Source organism: Symphodus melops, assembly GCF_947650265.1.
Source record: "Symphodus melops genome assembly, chromosome: 10".
In the NCBI taxonomy this organism is placed as follows: Eukaryota; Metazoa; Chordata; class Actinopteri; order Labriformes; family Labridae; genus Symphodus; species Symphodus melops.
The window spans coordinates 1,684,647-1,698,411 of record NC_136700.1 but is presented as its reverse complement, the minus strand read 5'-3'; the positions used below and the strand labels follow the sequence as shown (position 1 = coordinate 1,698,411).

General features: G+C 44.8%; 1 protein-coding gene across 2 annotated transcripts; it reads right to left on the bottom strand.

The window, feature by feature from the left end:
* Positions 1 to 2,368: 2,368 nt before the first annotated feature.
* On the bottom strand, positions 2,369 to 13,205 carry bbc3 (BCL2 binding component 3). Of its 2 annotated transcripts, XM_079354594.1 has the most exons (5): positions 12,785 to 13,205; positions 11,245 to 11,640; positions 10,096 to 10,218; positions 7,677 to 7,864; positions 2,369 to 5,095 (listed from the first exon to the last, which is right to left on the bottom strand). In XM_079354594.1, exons 2-5 carry the CDS (start codon positions 11,297 to 11,299, stop codon positions 5,000 to 5,002), a joined length of 462 nt encoding a protein of 153 aa, XP_079210720.1. In that variant the 5' UTR covers positions 11,300 to 11,640; positions 12,785 to 13,205; the 3' UTR covers positions 2,369 to 4,999. The 2 variants fall into 2 exon arrangements, with proteins under 2 accessions (XP_079210720.1, XP_079210721.1); XM_079354595.1 differs by lacking the exon at positions 10,096 to 10,218 and having other exon boundaries at positions 12,785 to 13,184.
* Positions 13,206 to 13,765: the final 560 nt, after the last annotated feature.

The window sequence follows — 13,765 nt, the reverse complement described above, 5'->3', positions numbered from 1 at the left end:
ACCTCCTCGCTCCTCACAGTTTGAGGTGACATGCAGAGATCTGCAGGAGTGGATGGTGTCTTACACCCTCCGGTCCTAGCCTACAGGTGGATGCTGGGGTGGAGCAGTGGAGCATGAGGTGGACGTCTAATTGGAGAGGAGGCGTTGTCAGGTGATTGTTGAGAATGAGTCATGTCAGGTGTGAAATCAGTGCAGCTCGAGTTGACTGCATGAACGAGCTTGTAGACGTCTCATTAAAACAATACAAAATGTGTGGCTGTATTAAATCTGTGTGTATATATATATATATATATATATATATATATATATATATATATATATATATATATACAGTAAACATGATCATTTTATCTTGATTTAGTGTTTGCCACATATGTTCTCTCTTAATCTCTAATCTTAATCTGACCCTATAGTTTTTTCTTTTTTTCTCTAAAACCTGAACGTAAACAAATGTTCATTGATTTGAAAGTGCTGAATAGGGAGGGTCTGGATTAATGGATTGATCTGCTAGATGGAGGGGCGGGGCTTAGTGGTGTTTCGTTTTACAGAGAGATGTGATTAAAATAAATGGAGAGTAATATGAAAGTCAGTAAAGTCAGCACCACGACATTTTAAATTGATTAATGTAGTTTTTTGTGTGTAAGGTCAGGTCACCTTAGATAGAGATGGACTCGGCTGACATCTTTCACTTGTCAAGGCTTTTCTGAATGTGTTAAATTAGCTCGAAGCTGCAGCCACACACATGATGACATTAACATGAAAATAACACAAACTTTACATTTCATCTGCATTCCTGAAAAGATTTTCTCCAGATGAATTTAACACCGACATGAAGGGGAAAGTGTAGAGTCCTGGTTCAATGAGGCGTTCCTGCTGCGCTGCATTAACAGGGTCATCACAATGTGGGTCAAACGAGTGTTTTTATCCACCCCGTGAATAAATGATACAATGACTCTGTGTCAGTGTGTAACACCCGGGTCATTCAAGGCCTCTGCAGAAGCATCAAAACATGTCCCGGACTGTTTTCATTCAGGCCTCGTAGCAGATTGTCATGTTGACCGTCGCTGTAAACACTTGTGGTGCGTGTGTGTGTGTGTGTGTGTGTGTGTGTGTGTGTGTGTGTGTGTGTGTGTGTGTGTGTGTGTATGCAGCGATGATCTTGACCTTGTGTCTGTTAATCCGTGTTGATGTCCAGATGTGAAAGAGACCACAGCGATGTCTGTCCATCTTCTGTCACGCATGTCCAGAGAGGCTGCTGATCTGACCCCCCCCCCTCTCCCCACACACACACACACACACACACACACACACACAAGCCTCCAACATGTGTAAACATCTGCTTCAGCTCATTACAATAAACAGCTGCCGTCCTCGCCTTCGCCTGCGACCTCGCCTCTAAATTAGATTATTTTTCAGTGTGAAATGTTGGCAGATAGAAACCGGGCCGTCTGACACGCTGAGAACAAAAATCCCTGAATAGTGAAAGAAGTGACAGAAGTGGAGTCTGTGTCAGCAGATTCTCCTCCTGCTTCACCTCGTATGCTCTCTCTCTCCCTCCCTCCATGCAGCGCTCGGTTTCAGTTCTCCAGAGGGTTTCACTGATGTGGAGGAAGTCCTCAGTTGATCCTGTGGTTTACTGGATCAGACCTTAAATACCTGCATATATGCAAATGAACTGCAGTATTAAAATATCATGAAGTATCTCCTCTATATGTATTAATAGATACTGTGTCATTATTTATAAGTGCTGCTCATGGTGACATAATAACACGACACATTAAAAGCTTGTTTAAAGAAACGAGTCTTCTTGTTCCTCCATTTGTAAAGACTTTATCTGATTCAGTCAAACAGTACTTTTTATTTTAAAACCCAGAATATGAACAAACGTATGGAGAGAATTAACTGAATGGTATTGTAGAGGCTAAGCTGACCCTTTAAGCTGCATCTGCATTTACTATCTGAAGCGCTGACGTGACCTTGTGGGATGAATCAAGGTCACTGATGATCATGCCATTCATTTATTTATGAAGTAATAAGTCTGTATTTGTTTTATAGTGTGTTTTTACCTGGACAGCTCGACGTCCATTTTTATACAATCTTCAGTATTTAACTTAAATTATTATATTTTAAGTCATTTTTAGGCCTTTCTGTCTTTATTGGACAGCACAGCCGAAGAGAGGCAGGAAACACCGAGGGGACGACCCGGGTCTCGGTCAGACCAGAACCCCCGGGTGAAACAGAGAGGACTATGACTCCACGTGTGGGCCGCTACACACAACCAAGTAACTCAAGCCCCCCAAACAGGATCATGTTTTGAAACTACTTCTGTCCATAACTGAGGATAAAAAAAAACACACCAAAACAGTCATACAGTTCTTCTTATCTTTAATGTATAAAAAAAGAAAAAACTTACAAAATTCATGTAGAAAGTTTACAATACAAAAGTTGAAAAACAGCAAATACACACTGCATGTGATGCCACCAGCCCCGAACCAGGAAGTGCACTCTCACAGGAAAAACAAACCAGGAAGTGAGCATCTGCACATGCTCAGATTTGCTGAGGTTATTTATCGCCTACAGGTTGGAAGATTGAAGTACTTACAGGTGAATTTGTGGACCTTCAAACCTGAACCCAGACAGCAAGGCTTTGAAATAAGTTAAAAACAAGGTCCTTTGCTATTAAACATACAGAACAGTGTAGCTAAGGCCCAAAGAGAGAGAGAGAGAGAGAGAGAGAGAGAGAGAGAGAGAGAGAGAGAGAGAGAGAGAGAGAGAGAGAGAGAGAGAGAGAGTGGTGAAGTTAGAGGCTGCAGCTGATGACGTCCCTGAAACATTGTTAGTTAAATTAAACTTTTTCAGTCAACTATAATAAAACTTAGAATAAACTTCTTTATGGATAATTTACTCCACTGAACCTCAAAGGACAAGAATTTACACACCATTATGAAATCATTGTTTTGTACACGGTGACTATGAACGCTTGTTTTTTTTCCCCCCAGTTCAGTCAGTTTGAGTAAAACGTCGAGTTCAGCGAGATTTGATCTTTTTTTTTTTTTTTTTTTTTTGTGCTTTTAAAGGGAACGTCACTTCTGAGAGCGGATACATCACTTTCTGATATTCAGTGTGTCTTTGAACATGTTTCCACGTGAGCTTTAAAGGGCCGAAACACAAAGATGGAAAAGACTAAATCAGTGTTTTTATTGGTCCGATGTAGGAATGCCTGACCATGTGATCACGTTAGTCAACAAGGGATTCAAAGTGTCAATGAGCTGCTGATGTGACCGGCTGACTACACTCACACATTCACGCACCACTGCACACGTCATGGTGTTTTCACTTCCAGTATTCAGCGTCTTTACCGATTGATGGGATTGTTTATTTCCGTCTTGTTTGGGTTTCAGAGGTTACAGCCTGTGATTGTTGAGCTCTGACGTTACAAAGCTAACGGTCACGGTCAAAGCTAACGGTCACGGTCAAAGCTAACGGTCACGGTCAAAGCTAACGATATCGTCCATCTTTAAAAAGTGGAACCATTTTCTGAAAGTGTAAATATTTGAAATGTGACGTATTCACTCTCTGCGTCCGTTCGAACGGCAACAACTCAAGTACAAATGAATTCATGGTTTTGATCAGGAATGTAAGAAACAATAAATAATACATCAAAGCCGAAAACAAAAACAAAAGCTACAGAAAAGGCTACATTCCCAAAAATAAATTATGCTCTAAACATGAGCAGTTAAAACATTTTCTCCAAAACTACGATGAAAACGATCGCACAAGCGAGGGGTTCATTTTACATTTGAACAGATTTAAATCAGATTCATTTCTTTAACTCTGGGAACACCGTCTCAAATCCACTGGATTTAAATCAAACTCTGCTCAGAAATACAAACACGATCTCCGTGAACGCCCTCTTTGATAAGTACTTCTGAAGTCCGTCGACATATTTGTTAGATTCATCTTCCGAAAAAAAAAAAATATGTACAAACAAAAGTATCAACAAACACTGTGGACGCAGGCGGACCCTGCGAGCTCCCGACGCCGACCGTGTGAAAGGTGTGCGTGAATCTACAGAGGAGGGGAGGGGCCTGTTTCTGAAGCCGCGCGGACGCTGCATCCTTTCAATCTTATGCAAATGAAACTTGAGTTAAGCACTTAGCGAGCGTGCGTGTGTTTCTTTGAACGTGTGTGTGTGTGTGTGTGTGTGTGTGTGTGTGTGTGTGTGTGTGTGCAGCTGATTGTCCTGGTTGTTGATGAAAAAGGCACATCAAATAAAATGAAGCAGTTTCAGATTTGGAGAGAGAGGGTCTCTGTGTGCTGCGCTCCGTAGTGGAATAACACCCGACATTTCCCTGCCATGCAAATAAAGCGTCCAGTTTCACAGTTTATCACAACGTGTGGGGGCACGACAGACACACACACACACACACACACACACACACATCAGACCAGGGTCAAATCACGTCTGTTGCCATTTTCTAAATGGAAGAATCAGACAGAAATCAGACTGAGGGAAAAACTCCAAGATAAATCAAAGACAAAATCAAAATGTTCCAAAACACTCAACCTGTCAGTTTGACCCAGGTCTGCCATGCACACACACACACACACACACACACACACACACACACACACACACTGTGTGCCCGCTCCAACAGGAGAACACAACCCTCGAGGTGTTAACAAAGACAGATTGGATTTTACAAGATGTACAAACAGTCCGTCTGGATGCAGTCTGGACCAGCAGACTGCAGAGTGACGGACACGCAGGCTCCAGTTTCCACAGGTTGCACCCTGAGCCAGCCAGCAGGTGGCGCTCCCGACTTTCAGCTGCTGATCCTCAATCCTCCAAGATTATCGGTCCAATTGTGATTTCAGGACCAGCGAGTCCCACAAAATTCAATTTTGCAGCGATCAAGTTTCTCCGTTCACGTTCAACGGTCCAAGTGGAAATGACCGTCGCCGCGGTAACCGTTGGTGAAAAGTGAGTCGGCTCTTTCTACGTGAGTCTGTAGAGAGTGCTGAGAGTCTGCGTGATAAAGTTGAGGACTCCTCTGCAGGCGTCTCTCAAGTCCTGCCAGTGGGGGGCAGCATGCTGAAAGAGAGAGATGGACAGGTGTGAGTCTCCAACTGATGTGAAATTAAACTGCAGTTCCCTGAGTGGCCACTTGAGGTCGGCTCTAAAGGTGAGCGAATCAGCGACCTTCTTGTGAAGATAAATATAAAACTAATCTGTAATAAATAAAATATTTAATCAAACGAAATGAATGCATGTTCATGTTGTTGGTGTGATTCTATCGCTCAAGCTCTTTGAACGGAGGTCATTGAACGCGTCCTCCACCTCTTTATAACAGCGTCATTCTGTTTCAAAGAACTTGGATGGTGAAAACGCCAAAATGCAAAACGTGAGGTTTCGAAATGGCAAACCACAGATGAGTCAGTGAGGTCACGAGCACGGCCAAATAAAACACCGACGTGTTTGATTATTCTTTGTTTGACCTTTTTAGGAGAGCCAAGATGCTAAAACATGCGCATCTATTGACAGAGTGACCTACAAACGGCTCGTAGCACGCCGAACGACACGAGCGCACATTCACGTTCCCGTCAGACGAGAAGAACTTCTGAGTGTGTCGCTCCTTTAAATACTGAGCGTGTGTGAACAGAGACAAACAAGTGTGTGTCTGCGTAAAGGATGCTACTGTGAACACCCTGAACCTCACGTGCCTGCGGTTAACCCTCCCTCCCTCCTTCCCTCCCTCCCTCCCTCCCTCCTTCTCTCCTTCCCTCCCTCCTTCCCTCCTTCCCTCCCTCCCTCCCTCCTTCTCTCCTTCCCTCCCTCCTTCACTCCTTCCCTCCCTCCTTCCCTCCTTCCCTCCCTCCCTCCTTCCTTCTTTTTGTATCAAACTGCTCGTTTCAAATATAATGAGTCTGACTGTGCGTTTGGCTGCTTGGGTTGTAAACAACACACACGATTTCCTCTGTTTCCCATCGAGAATAAAGTCTCTGTCTGTCTTTCACACACACACACACACACACACACACACACACACACACACACACACACACACACACACACACACACACACACACACACACACACACACACACACACACACACACGCACACACACAGGCTGACAGACAGGGAAGGAGACAGTTCAGTGAGGGCAGAAACCCCTGAAACCTGCCGCATGTCTGCAAACAGGCAATTTAACCTCATAAACTGTGTGTGTGTGTGCATGTGTGTGTGTGTGTGTGTGTGTGTGTGTGTGTGTGTGTGTGTGTGTGTGTGTGTGTGTGTGTGTGTGCATGTGTGCAATCCATGTCTGACTCAGAACCGAGAGTGGGTGACGTCATCTTTGTTTGTGTGCATAAGGCGGGAGGGAGAGAGAGATAGAGAGAGAGAGCAAAGGGGAGGCGTGTGTGTGTGTGTGTGTGTGTGTGTGTGTGTGTGTGTGTGTCTGTGTGTGTGTGTGTGTGTGTGTGTAGGGGGAGTGTTGCAGAGCGGCTGCCAACTCCTCACGCGATGTAGTGTACAGAGGGAGGGAGGGGCGAGATTAAGACATGACAATAAACAGAAACAGAGAGACAGGAAAACACCGTCATCTGTTCATCTGTTCCAGTGATCAATCAGACCCGAACAATTATTTAGATCCGAGTGTGTGTGTGAAGTTCTTTTTTTTTTTTTTTTAAGTTTTAGGTTAAAAAAAGAAGGAGAAAAAAAAAGTGATGCCTAGATATTGACTTGAAAGATTATGAATGCACAAAGAGATGAGAGACAAACTGTTGAAACAGTGAGATGGGTCAGGGAGAGGGACAGGAGCCCGAAGACGGGACAAAAAGATTAAGAATAAATTAAGAATAGAATAATAATAATAATAACAATAATAATACGACAAGAGATCCAACTTATAAAGAATGACAGAAAGAAAAAGAAATCAGTGAGCAGAGGACAGAAGAGAAAAACTGGCACAAATGACATCGATTCACTCTCTCTCTCTCTCTCTCTCTCTCTCTCACACACACACACACCCGTATTGACCGTCATCCCTCCTCCCTCACACACACACACACACACACACACACACACACACACACACACACACACACACACACACACACACACACACACACACACACACACACACACACACACACACACACACACACACACACACACACACACACACACACACACACGCTCACTCATGCGAGAACTGAGTGGAAGAAGGATCGATGCGACTGTTTTTTGAGGACAGGAGCCTCTGATCCTCAGATCAGCTCAGGTGACGGGAAACTCGCCGAGCCGCCCGCACAGGACGGGTCCGCGGCGAGCGTTCAGCTCGTCTACATGTTGGAACCGACGTCAACTCAAGAGTTCAAGGATTCATCGGTCGCTGGTTGAAAAGTTTAATTAGCCGTCTTTTTTACATAATCAGTGAAAAGTTTTGGCCGCACAGATATGAAACTCTCGTAGTTTCTGCTCGACCTTCGTCTCTCTCTCTCTCTCTCTCTCTCTCTCTCTCTCTCTCTCTCTCTCTCTCTCTCTCTCTCTCTCTCTCTCTCTCTCTCTCTCTCTCTCTCTCGTCCGCTCAGTTGTGCAAAACGAGCAGATTGAAGACATCGTAATGAACTCAACCAAAAGGAACATGAGGTTAAGCCCCGCCCTCCTCTTACCGCTCTGAGCAGCACTGTGGCGTTGTATTCATCTCCGATGACCCTCAGCTGGTGAGCCACTCTGCGGACCTCCAGCTCCTGCAGCGCCTCTCCTCTGAGCGCCATGGAGGGCTGCACGCTCCGTGGCAGCAGGTCGGGCAAAGGTCCGAGCCGGCTGGAGGCATCCGAGTGCTCCTCTCGCTCCGAGTCTGCGGCAGAGAGAAGACACAGGACACATTCAGACACAAAACACCAACAAAGAAGAGAGTCCTCCTGCGCCTTCGCCCTCGCTCGACCCGTGTTTGTCCTCTCTCTCTCTCTGGAGGAGAAACGTTCACGTTCAAGGAGAGTGAGCCGCTGGTTATTACGCCTCAGTGACTGTCAACAAGCAGCCAACATTAATAGCCTCCTTACACACTAATGTTGCACACGCACACGCACACACGCACACACACACACACACACACACACACACGCACACACACACACACACACACACACACACACACAATTTGAACTGTTATTACATGAAAGTATTAAATTCTGCTGTTGTGAAAACATGCACGTTGTTAAAACAGGAAACAGGAAGTGACTGAGCACGTTTCTCATTATTGCAGAGCGTCCGTGCTGACCTGTATCATGAGGTAGCAGCAGAGGTTGTCGGTGTGATTCCCCGGGGAGATATTTGTTTCTCCGGTTTGACACAAACACAAACAGGAGTGACGGAGTCTGACGGGGCGACTTATTCTCCTCTTCATGGAACTTGGGAGAGTAATCTCTTAATCTGCTTAATAAGTCTGGTATGGAGAGGTGCTCGTGTGTGTGTGTGTGTGTGTCTGTGTGTGTGTGTGTGTGTGTGTGTGTGTGTGTGTTTGTTTACAGACTTTGTACTGTTTTAAACACAGATACCTGCACCTTCTGTTTGGCTACATTAAACCAACAAACGTGCCTTAACCTACTCGAGATAAAAGGATTTTAAGCTGATTTGGGCGATTCGAACGTTTTGATCCTTCATTCAGTTTTGTTTACTTCTTCTTCATGTTTATTTATGTTCTTATTTTGTAGTTCTTAGTGTTTCTAATTGTAGTTTCTTAGATTTGTTGTATATTCTGCATTAAGCTCTCCTGCACGGGGAGGTTTTGATTACCAGCTGTGTGTAATAAGATTATAAATCACACACACACACCTTTGACATACAGCTTCTGCGTTTACTTGAACATTTGTCTTTGCTTTTTTTTTACACGATGTCCGTCCGTCTCTCTCTCTCTCTCTCTCTCTCTCTCTCTCACACAGAGACAACGGACATCCTTAGCAACCACAGCATCTGCTTTTCTAGGAGGATTAAAACTGATCCTTTAAAGATGCAGGTGACTAGACAGGAGAGAGAGAGAGAGAGAGAGAGAGAGAGAGAGAGAGAGAGAGAGAGAGAGAGAGAGAGAGAGAGAGAGAGAGAGAGAGAGAGAGAGAGAGAGAAAGAGAGAGCGGGAGAAAAAATAACAAATGGGGAAAACCCTGGCCTGTTGCCAAGGTAACTCTACGGCAACACTCCTCGAGACGTCTCCGCGTGATTGGCCGACGGAGCAAGGGCCCAGGCTGCGATAGGGTGGATGGGATGAAAGGGGCGTGGCTAAGGGGGAACGCTGTCTTTTTGATTGGGCTGACAGACTGACAAGGTAACAGAGAGACCCCCTGACCAGTTAAAGACGGGGGGGCAGGAAGGACCGGAGGCGGTGTGGTTGCCGGGTGGAGGGGGGGGAAGAGGGGGGGGGGAGGGGGCATCTAAAATCAAAACAAGGCAGATACAGAAGAAGATTTTTCAGACTGATTACTTCCTTCCTTTGATTCTGTCGTAGCTGTTACACAATTTACAACCTCATATCACTGTCAATAAACCCAGAGGACAAACTGACGTTACAGGAATCAATAACCCCGCCCACTGACCACACGAGGAGACTGAACACTGACTGACTGACAGTCAGTCTCTCTTCCTAACCGGCGGGTTAATTACACCTCCTCATTGAGTGTTTCTCGGCTTAACTTGTGAATTGATTTATTGATCTGGAGGCAGATAACTGACACACACGTGTTCTTTACAAACTGAACTGATCTCTGAAGGAACCAACGGGGTCGAGAAGTGCACAAATAAAAAGTGAAAGAAGTGGATGACTTCCTAATTAAAAGCGTCTGACATGGGGAGTGCATGCAGGGAAACACATGATCTTACAGCAGGACGACGAGGAAGCACAAACCGACTGACTCGTAGAGATGATGAAAGTGTCTGACTAATCAATGAAGCCTGAATAATTGACTTACTGCCTGACTCTGACGGTGTGATTAGCAGACTGACAGATAAGCCTGTGATCACTAACAAACATCACCACCTGACTGAATGAAGGAGCTGCCCGAGAGCTCGAAGTTAAGAGGAGATGAAGAAACTTACTGACTGGCTGAGCTGCTAAGGACAGGAGGAGGAAATGCTGCAGAGTTGTTCTTTTTCTCTCTGCTGCAGAGAGAGCGCGGGGACATGTCTGAACATGCCCAGAGACGCACAGCTGACCTACAGCTGAGAGGAGGAGGAGGAGGAGGAGGAGGAGGAGGAGGGGGAGGAGGAGGAGGCCAATTATCTGTTTTCATTGTTACAAATCTGTCACATCACAGCGGCTCGCTGCCAATAGTAAACCTGCCTTTCCTGTAACCCGCTGAGACACTGCTGTTTCCTCTTTTACAGCCTCCAGGAGACACGTGTTTAGATTTTGGTTCATCCTATGATCACGTACTTTGTGCCTCCCTCTTCACTGCACTCACAGCTCTGATGCTGCGAGCAAACAAAACAGCTAGATTGAAGATTTATTTAGCTCTCAGTGAGCGTTCGCGAACAGCGAGAACCATCGACGTCAGACGTTTTTAATTCTTTCATGGCCGTTTTTTTTTGTCTGCTCACGTCTTCTGGAGAGCGAGAACCAGTTGGAGCGGTTTCTGCAGTCTGAGGTTGGCGTCATGATTCCCTCACACTGTGTCCTGCTGGTTATAACGCCACTGTGCTGAAGTTGAGACACGTGTTTATCTCTGTGACAGCTGTGACACATCGCCTCTCCTCACACTGTCCAAACAGCCTCCTCCTGTCATGGACACACAGCCCCGAGGGGGGGGGGGGGGGGGGGGTTTACACACATAACCGATACTCTCCCTCCAACTGATGACAGGGATGTTTATTTTTGGGTGTCGGTCTGAAAGGACAACTGTGCTGCGAGTCTGAGCCCATCTCATGCTTCATATGAACCTGCATTCATTGCTGCTCCTGCGTTATGATATGTGGAGCTCGTCGGTCCTGCAGCGGTGAAGCTGCAAGCTGAGGTCATAAATCAAATCCAGCTCTGTTGTTGCTCTTTCTGGCAGGCTCCACGATTACTGATAAAGATCTTAGAGATATATTTGCACACTTTCCCTGTCAGTCAAAACAAAGGGAGCGTCTGCCCACATGTTTATGACTCCGTGTCAGAACGCACTTGCTTTTATAAGGTTTCTATCCTGCTTTAAACGAGTTCAGCGTTGTTTTGCTTTATTTCTAAGTAGAAAATGATTGTCTCACCTGATTGCTCTCCTGAGAAGGCACCGGGTGCATGGCCTCTCCCTCTCTCCTCCATGTGATTGCACGGTGGTGAAGGAGGAGGCCGTCGGTGATGGCGATAACGCAGGAAACTGCTGGTGAGTCTGGGGCTCGTCCTGGCCCTCGGGGTGTGGATAAGGCAGGGGGTACGAAAAGTAGAGAGCCTGCAAAGGGCGCAAGTGGGGCGGGTGCACGGCCCCCAGCCCGGTGCTGCTGGTGGTGATGGTGGCGGTGGTGAGCAGGCCCGGCCAGGCGTGGAAAGGCCGAGGCAGCTCCATGCGGCAGGTGTTGTGTCCAGGAAGAGGACTGTTTCCTCCTCCTCCAGGTTCGCCGGCGCTCTCGATCGATGGTCTCTGCACGGGCCATCTCAGTAGAAGCCTACAGCATTCATGAACATACGTCGATTTATTTATACACATTCGTCTATACATGCAATTGATTAGCAATTATTTGAATCATTGATTAAATAAGAAAAAAAAAGACTGATCAATCAACTGTTGTTTTTCAATAGTTTCAGCTCGAGTGTCAATACAGTCTGTGAAAACTGCTTAATCACATTTTAATAGAAATGCTATTCTGAATCTATTTATATTTACAATAAATAATACAGATCCAACTAACCACAGAAAGAGAGCAGGTTGAAATCTATGTGAAAATAAAAACATTTAGTATTTGACGTTTACAAAACAAACAGTTCTAATTTTAGCTCCATTGTTTTTTCTCCTCATCCCCCCTGTTTGACCCACCGACCTATATTGTCATGTCACCGCTAGGGGGCATTAGTTTCCCCCCCTCCAAGAGCACGAGACTCGTGTTTGTAAACAAATCTGTTGCAGCCGGAGCACGAGGAAGCGCACACGCGCACACATTCACAGTGAAACGTTTAAAGGCAGATATCGGATCATATGAAGCAACATATCAACATTTATCCCCATTTTTCAAACAGAAGGAATCATCATAGAAGATACTTCGTTTCCCTCCAACACTTAAAATCCCACTTTTAACGGAAACAATCGATTAAAGGTGACGTTCAATTAATTACAAAAACTAAAAAATAAGTGATAAATCCGTCATTATAAATGATAAAATTCAGAATTTTCCTCCAAAATAAAATTTATTTTAAAATGTTTTTTTTTTTGTTTTTTGTTTTTTTAATTCATTTAATATTTTTCAAACTCCAAATGATGTTCAGGAAAGTTTCTGACAGTCCTGCTCCGGTCCACATGCACACATGAAGGTGTGTTTGTATTTTCAAGATTTACAGACTTCAACTTTTTTTTTAAATATCTGACATGTCTGGACATGTTGCAAAACCATTAAAGCATATAATACATGTAAGCTCACTGACCGATCATTGAAAAAAAAGATTAATGTAGGAAATAAAAGTGTAAATATATTTAGATAAATTAGAAAAAACTAAATGAAAGTTTTTCGTTTTTTTCCCTCTTTTGACAGATGATGCAACTTTCCAAACAGACTTGTGCATGCTCGGTTCTTCACGGTGATGCACCTGTTCACTTACTAGATGTGTGTGCGGCTCCGTGGTGAGGCTGTCCGCAGGTAACAGGTGCACATCAGAGGGGATGACAATGAACCAAAACAAGGAGTGCACGCGACCACCGACACAACGTTAGAAAAGAGTCCACTCTGTCAGTCCATCTCAAGCGCCTTCCCTTCGGATTGTCTCAGTTGATCTTCGGCATGTTGTTGTTTTTTTGTCTTTTTAACCCTTCAAAATAAAAGCGTCGACGCGAGGTGAGAGGCTGGATGTCTGCACCTGTCTCTGTCCGGGGATGTTTAGTCTGTGCGGCTTTTTGCTGCTGCTGCTGTAGACTACCAGCTCCGTCAATACGGAAGAAGAAAAAAACAACAACTTCTGGTTAGAGCTTTCAAAATAAAACCAACCTGATCGCCTAGTCCTTCATCTTCCTTCGCACAAATTATGCAACATGTTATTTTAATTGTTTATTTATCTCATTTCGCCCCCTGACTTGTTCATTACTTCAACTTGTATATTCTAATTTCATATTGTTTTTTTAATCCAGCTGACATGCTTTTACTTTGAAGACTGGAGGCAGCGTTGTATGGTTTGTTGACTTCCGTTACCACGCCCCTCTTTTCCTCGACAAGTGCTGACATGCTCCTCCACCTTTCTCTCTATGAGACTGTGTGAGATTCTTTTCTTATAAACTTCATGTTTTCTCTCCTCTCTTTTTTTTAATTCCTCTTTTGTTTGTATTTGTATTAAACATGAGACGAAATGATTTGCTTATTTACCTCCTTCGGTAAACAGTTCAGCCCAGTAAACTTTTTAATCATAGGCCAGACCTCCAGTTAGTTCTCCTCAAATCCTGCACCTCCTCTTCCCCTTTGCATTAGTCTCACCTCAGGGACAAAAGTCATGTCCTCCTCATCACGTGACATCTGCAAACAAGAGCCACTAAAACATCCCCCACGTTCACACTCCCCCATCCAGCTGTACCCCCCCCTTTACCTTACCTTT